The sequence below is a fragment of the Prosopis cineraria genome, unplaced genomic scaffold, assembly GCF_029017545.1.
Source record: "Prosopis cineraria cultivar Desert tree isolate PC_DT_omini unplaced genomic scaffold, ASM2901754v1 PC1, whole genome shotgun sequence".
NCBI classification, from domain to species: Eukaryota; Viridiplantae; Streptophyta; class Magnoliopsida; order Fabales; family Fabaceae; genus Prosopis; species Prosopis cineraria.
The window spans coordinates 36,966,770-36,974,582 of NW_026555332.1; the positions used below are offsets into that span (position 1 = coordinate 36,966,770).

Below are 7,813 nucleotides of genomic sequence, written 5' to 3' on the forward strand. Positions count from 1 at the left end.
AAAGACTTTTCTATATTTAAATTACCGGTGAGTTATTCTCTCCTATTAAAATCGATAGCCAAATACTAACAACTCCATTTCGTTGTTTTGACTGACGACATAAGTTTTTTAGGTTGGACAGTTTTCCTTTCTTTGTAAACATGAGTTAATTAAAAATGATTTACAATTTAGTCTAATTAAATCACAATACGTTTATAAAGGAACTCTTTCTTCCCTGAAAAAAATAAGAAAAAACACTGAACTCACCACACCAGTCGCCACTTTCAATAAGACTTTTTCCTCCATCAATTAAAAAAATTAGCAACTAGATATAAGTACATGGCACTGAAAGTTTTCATGGCTTAGTTCCAGTTTAGTTATTAGAAAGGAATTGAATTAAATTAATTGTAAAAAGATTAAAATTAAAATGAAATAAATTACATTTTTTCTTTATAGTAAGTATGATAAATCTCATTAATATATATTATAATATAAAAATATCAATCTCTTAAAAAAATCTCATCAATCATGATTATCAACTCTATTAACTAAATTACCTATCTTTTTTGTGAATGTGATCACCTATCATTTTAATCATCTTTATTTTTAACTTTTATTTTTTAATCTATTCATTTCATTTCTTTATATAACCAGGACCTAATGTTAAAAATTTTATGATCTCTCCATCCTTATTTTTAAATTTTATGATCAGTAGGATGATTTCTGCTGCGTTGTTTCTTCTTTGCTTTCCTGCTAGCTTTTTGTTCTGTTACGTTATGACATTTCTGGCTTTCCGTCTTTGCTGGTTTTTTGTTTCATATGGGCTGTCTCTGGACTCTCTCTAGCCTTGTGGAAGTTTTTATGGAATGAACTATTGCTAAAAAAAAAGGCAGAGCCCCTTGAATGCGTGTTCTTCTTGGGTGAATTAATTTCGTCGGCGGATAGAGGAATTGTAAGAAATGAATAAAATTGTGTTAGAAATTAATTTATTGCATTTAACTAAAGATACTTTTGAAAATATTAGACAAGTTTCCAAACTATCTATAAAATACGGTTTCGGTTTCTCTGCTCTCTCGTGAACCCCACTGCCACTCCTTCTCACCTGATCAGATTTAAGCCTTACTAGTGCGCATATCATATACTATACACATTCAATATACTGATATTTTAATTTTTAAAAAATACAAGATGCGATTCATTTTTAATACATACATATATATATATATATATATTATCAAAAATATAATTTTAATTTAGAAAATATCAATTAACATACATATACAGTTCTTCATAATAATATTAAGTAAAATATAATCGTCAATGTAATTCATTCTATCTATATCTAATTGTTATTGTTTAGTCCTTATTAATAAATATAGTATTAATATCTTTACCTTGTCGATTATCATAAATTACATTTCCATGGTTATATAACTAAAAAAAAATGTAATTTTCATTCTTTTATTACATCCAAATAAAAGTAAATCCAAAAATGATATTAGTAATAAAAAAATTTAACATCAAAATTTTTAAAAAAATTTAATTCTTTTAAATATTTTCAGCTTTAAAGAATTGACTTGCAATCTAGAAGTATCATATACAAGTTAATAATTAATTTTTTAAATTAAAAATATTATTTCAATACTTTATGGATATATGAAAGAATATTGACAAGTATCAGTATTAGATGCGATACCGATACGAACATTTGAGGCAATTTGGAGTATCAGTGCTTTATAGATTTAAACTGTCTAGATCTATACAATTTAAATTTAAAGTTTTCAATTTTATTTTTATATTATATTTATTAACATAAAAAAAGAAAAAATGATAATAAAATCCTTTTGAATTATATAAATGATAATTTAATCCCTCAAAATGGCATAATTTCACTAAAGTTTCTAAAGACTTTTTTGTTATCAATGAACCAAATTGTCCTTATTGAAAATAAAATAATCACAAGTTTTATTTAAATAATTACAACTTTTTTTATATTCATAACAATGTAATAGTAAATTAAAACTTCACATATCAAATTCCTGATATTGTTACAATTGTTGGAAAAAACAAGTAATCGTTACAAGTTTTGTTTGAATAACTACAACTTTTCTTTTTATTTTCGCAACAACACAACAACAAATCACAATTTTACATATCAAATTTTTAATATTGCTACAAGAATTAGAATAATAAGTAATAATCATAATTTTCATTTAAATAATCATAATTTTTTATATTTGTAATATATAACAGTAAATCACAAATTTGCAAGTTAAAATCCTAATATTGCTACAAGTGTTGGAAATAATAAATAATGATTACAAATTTTATTTGAATGATCACAACTTTTATTTTTATATTTGTAACAATAAAACAGCAAATCACACTTTTGCATGTTGAATTTATGATATTGTTATAAGGCGATTTGGTTATCTACATAAATTCATTAATGATAAAAGGTCTTTGGGAATTTTAATGAAATTATAACATTTTAAGCGATCAAATTATTATTATATAATTTAGAGAGATTTTGATATTATTTTCTAATAAATAATTATAAAAAAAACATGTAGTATTGCCAGCATGGACAATTCAAAATTAATATGAATTATCCAAATTTAATATTAATATTTTTAATTTTTATAAATTGATTATGTAGATCTATGCCAAATACTTTGGATTTAAAATTTTAAACTCATAATTTTCTTAAAAATATTTTTAAAATTTCATATTAAAATATTATCTTGATTTTTAATTTACATTATCAAAATAAAATTTATAAAATTTATTAAAAATTTAAATATTAAATCTGCACCTTCTAGAGTGAATTTGCATAGTCATCTTATAAAAATTATAAAAAATTTAATATTAAATTTAAATCATTTATATTAATTATTAAATTTGAACTGTCTAAATTGATAATTTAAAAAAATTTAAATTTTAAATTTAAGAAATGAAAATAACAATTGAAATAAAAAAATTAAATTTAGGTGACCAAATTGTGTATAGGAAAGTGAGAGGGGAGGGGCAAAAGGTCTCACCTTTCCCTTTCCTCCTTTTCTCCTCCATTTCTTTAATTCTAACCATTGAATCCATGGAGCTCTTATACCATTCAAATAGCAGCGTTAATTATTTTTTTTAAGAAAAACAAATCTAATAACATTTTTGGTTCATGAAAAAAAAGGTTTTGGAATTGGATTTTTTTATTAAAATAAACACAGCATTATTAAAAAAAATCCTATTACATTTTTTCAAAATATTTAATTTAAATTTTATTTTTGTGTTTTAAAGTGAAATTATTATAAATTTAATCTTTGAATGTTTGTTTTCATCTCTGTCGTTTTATTTATAAATAAAAAATAAAATGGGGAAATATTAATGTGTATATAAAAATATATTATTTAAAAAATTTAAAAATACATATTATTTATAAATTTAAAAAAATTTTCCTACCAAAAAAATTAAAAAACTGTACAGTGAGTAAACCAATTTTTACGTTTTTCATGCAATGTTCTTCCGGTAACATATGGTCCTGCATTTTAATTGCAAAATTCATGTTGATTTTACCATATTGATTGAAAATATATATATATATATATATATTAATATTTCCCCCCACTGAAATGTCTTTTAAATGTATAAATTGATTAAAAAACATAAAAATTAGTTTTACTCCCTGACACAGTTTTTAACTTTTTGGTAGGAACAGTTTTTAAAATTTATAAATAATATATTTATATAAATACTCTTCTACTACTATTTATAGGTCACTCTTAATATGTTATACTAAAATTAAAAAAATTTAAAAATTTATTAATTATGTCTAAAAATTTAATACTCCCTTTGATCCTATTTATAGGGTAGATAAATAAGATTTTTTGTCTTATCTATAAGTTATCTCATTAAATTTTTTTTATTTGTCCTCCATTGAATGTTAATGAGAAAAAAATATGTTGTTAAAGTATATATTTAATGGAGATAAAATGAGAAATTTTTAAATTTTAAACAGAGTTAATGAGTTTGAAAGTTTTCATTGGTTTTGATAAAATATATTAAAAGTGATTTATAAATAAAATTAGAGAAGTAATTTATCATTTTTATCCCTATTAAATATATATATTCCCTCCATTAAAAATATAAGGTATTTTTTAAAAAATTGAATGTTAAAAATATAAGACATTTTTAGTCTTTTAAGGTGTAATCAATACTTTTTTTTAAAAGTGCCTCTATTGATAGTGAGTTTATATTTATTGTCGGGTGTTTAAGAGAAGTAAATATAAAAAAATAGGGTTAGTTTAAAAGTAGGTAATTATTTTACTGAAAGGTGAGATTCGATTAAAAATACTTTATATTTTTAAATGGAGGGAGTATATTCTAACAATATATTTGAAAAAATAGGATAAGAGGAATACTTTAATGTTTGAAAAAAATGTAATAGGATTAGTTTTATAAAAATAATGCAGTGTTAACCTTTTTTTTCATACACTAACCAAAACCGTTTTTTAAGACCAAATTGTTTATGAATGATATGTTGAATTACAACTGGCTGTCACGATCTTAGAACTCCCCAATTATTAAACCGTGTCAGCTTTAGCGTGATCAACCTCTTGATCTTTGCTAAGTCAGTCGAACTCTCAAAATGTAGGCAAAGAAATTAGGAAACTTGAATACAAAAGAGAAGAAAGCTTGAATGAAAGAACTTAAGAGTTTTAAACTTTGATTACTTTTTTTGTTGTTTACAAATGAGAGGTTGTGAGGATATTTATAGGCCTCTCCCTTAATGCTAAAAAATTTTCACCTCCTTAATGAATGATGAAGGTCAATCTAATCTTACTATTTACATTTATCCTCTAAAGTGTTTCATAAAAATATTTATAACAAATATCTAGATATTTATAAGGATATTTCTAGACTAATTTTTAAGATATGTGTGGAATGTTCTAGAACATTCTAGAATATTCTATAACATTCTAAACATCTCCACCTTTCTTTCTAAGTTTCTAAAACTTTTAAAAACTTTTAAATTTCTTCATATTATTTTAAAGTGTTTTAGATGCTTTTAAAATATTTTAGCACATACTAGATTCTTCTTCTTAAACGTCCTGAATTTTTTTAAAAATCTCTGTATCGTCCTGGATATTTTCAAAAATACCGTACTCTTATGGTTTCTTCTCTTTTTAAAGAGAGATTGTGACATGGCGCTAGCTTTGCGTGATCATATCAAAGCCTCACAAATTGAATGGTTAGGATCAAAGAAATGGAGGATAAAAGGGAGGAAAAGGAAAAGGAAAGATCCCAGCTCGAGGAGAGGCACCTCAGCGGAGAAAACCCAACCCCGGTAAATAACATCCTTCTAATTGAAACTTTTCTCTCCTCTTTTCTTTTCCTTCTCCACCCCTCAACTGCATTAAGTAAAGGTTTGAATTATTTAAATTTAATATTTTTTATTTTTGTTTTATATTTATTAAAGTAAAAAATTTAATAAATCTAATTATCAGTTTAGTTCAAATTTAATATAAATAATCTAAATTTAATAATAAAAATTATAAAAAGTTTAATATTAAATCTTGTGTATATTTAGATAGTTAATTTATATAAATTATAAAAAATTTTAATATTAAATTTGGATTGTCACTGTTGATGAAAATTAAAATTACAATATTTAGATTTATTAATTTTTTTATAATTTATATAATTTTTTATTTTAATTTATATAAAATTAAAATTACAGTATTAAACCTGGACCTGGTGCAGTGAAGGGAAGGAGAGGAGTGGAAGTCGCGGAGGAAAGCCAAGTCCCTCCTGGTTGACATGGAGGTCTGAAGATTGAAGATAAGATTCAAGACAGAGTTTTCAGTACTACACCATAGCCGGTGGCTTTAAAGCACTTATTCCTTAATTATTAATCTACGAAGGTCAGGTCCATCCAGAGAGATAGATCTATGACTGCTCTGGCGCGTACTGGTACATAAACTCATGACAAATTCATCATACATGAAATCGCAACTCAAAGTTTATTTAAACTTTAATCAATCACACAACAAATCAGAATTAAACGTCGCCATCCCAAAGCTCTTCCAATGTCTTGTAAGATCCGGTTTCAGATAGCCACATATCACCTGTGTATTGCCTGCGCTGTGGAATCTGCTTCATCCTCTCCATCTCTTCCTCGCTCAGCTCAAAATCAAATATTTCAAGGTTTTGTTTCATCCTCTCCTTGTTGAAGCTTTTCACCATCGCACTCGATCCTTGTTGGTATGCCCATCTCAGTGCAACCTGAAACGATTCACATACTCGCTTCGTTATAACTTTTTTGTCGTCTTGATATGGATATAGCTACTATCAGTTGAATCAAAAAGCCTTTGTCTGGTTAGTGCATGATGGGTGTTTGATGAAATTACCCACAGAAAGCATTAGCATTTTATTGTAATTCTGAAAGTACTAGTTCAGTCATTTTTACTAAGGGGAAGTGGAAGTTTGTGTTTTCCCTGAGCTATGATCGTCATCTTGCTCATGATTTTCAATTACCTGAGCTGCGGTCTTGTTTTTGGCCGTGGCAATTTCTTGTATGATTGGATTCTCCATGACTGCCCCTGAACCCCAAGATACCTTATAAGCTCCGAGCGATGACCAAGCACTCACATGAATCCCTTTCTGCTTGCAGAACTCTCTAAGTTTCTCTTGCTGCCATGATGGATTCATCTCTATCTGAAACCCATTTGGGATCATCTTCATGACCATCATGTTCATCATGCAATACACTAACCGATCATTAGGCTATGTCGCATAATTATGGATACCTGAAGAACTGCAGGAGGGATGCTCGCAATTTGTAGGAGTTGGGTTAGTTTCTTGATTCCATAGTTGCATATTCCAATAGACTTTGCTAAGCCCAATCTGTAACACTCTTCCATGGCTCTCCACGTCCCTTCTATATCAAAGGGAAGTAAATCTTCCTTTGAAAATTTCACGGGGTTTTGCAAGTCATGTCTGAGTCTTACTGGCCAGTGTATCAGATAAAGATCCACATAATCCATCCCTAGATTTCTGATCAGTTGACAACAATTAGTGAAAAAAAAAAAAAAACAGAAACAGGAACGCAAACCCACTATTGTTAGAATAATTTAAGCAAGCTAAGGAAAAGAGATAGTAGTTACTTTAGTGAGGTTTTGAGAGATGGGAGAATAAGATCAGGATGTGCATCTGTATTCCATGGCTTTGAAGTGATGAAAGCTTCATCACGGCTCTTTATAAGACCTTGCTTCACAGCTTTGGCCACAGCTTGCCCTATGTCTTCCTCTGTTCTATAGACAGAAGCACTGTCAAAATGGTGATAACCCATTTCAATAGCATCCGTGAAGATGGAGACTAGGGTGTCATTTGGAGGAAGATTATCTGCTGATGTTCCTAAACCTAGAACTGGCATTTTGTGGCCTGAATTTAGCATCACACTTGGCATTCTCTTTGCTTCCATGTTTTCTCCTCGTTGTTGTGTATAAAGTGACTAGTAATTGGAGGCAATACCTCTTTTATAGTTGTTCTCGTTGGTCCCTAGATTTTCATTTTACAACGAAAAGGCCAACTAATATTGTGAATAAAATGGGGAAAACCTTCCTGGTTTTGTATCGGCTCATGTCAAAATGTCTTGTTTACCTAATTTGGTCATTTTTAAAAAAACTTGATCCTAATCGATCGAGCTTAAGCTGAGGCATAAAAGCCTAAATATTTTCTGTTAACATTTCCCCCCGAATTTAACCTATATCATCACAAATTCACAATACTTACCTAAATTCTAACGGAGAAAAAAAAGTAGATGTTATGAAGTTCAATTTGT

The 7,813-nt window shown here is 27.4% G+C and overlaps 1 protein-coding gene across 1 annotated transcript; it reads right to left on the reverse strand.

Moving 5' to 3' along the window:
* Positions 1-5,765: 5,765 nt before the first annotated feature.
* LOC129313225 (methylecgonone reductase-like) lies at positions 5,766-7,482 on the reverse strand. Its single transcript, XM_054956193.1, has 4 exons — positions 7,137-7,482; positions 6,780-7,026; positions 6,508-6,687; positions 5,766-6,255 (listed from the first exon to the last, which is right to left on the reverse strand). Exons 1-4 carry the CDS (start codon positions 7,451-7,453, stop codon positions 6,031-6,033), a joined length of 969 nt encoding a protein of 322 aa, XP_054812168.1. The 5' UTR covers positions 7,454-7,482; the 3' UTR covers positions 5,766-6,030.
* Positions 7,483-7,813: the final 331 nt, after the last annotated feature.

What these genes read in the sequence shown, in the direction of transcription:
- LOC129313225 (XM_054956193.1), bottom strand. Translation starts at nt 7,453, where the DNA reads ATGGAAGCAAAGAGAATGCCAAGTGTGATGCTAAATTCAGGCCACAAA. An exon ending in TCCCTCCTGCAGTTCTTCAG is followed by an intron (nt 6,688 to 6,779) that starts GTATCCATAATT and finishes AATGGGTTTCAG; the next exon opens with ATAGAGATGAATCCATCATG. An exon ending in AAAACAAGACCGCAGCTCAG is followed by an intron (nt 6,256 to 6,507) that starts GTAATTGAAAAT and finishes GAATCGTTTCAG; the next exon opens with GTTGCACTGAGATGGGCATA.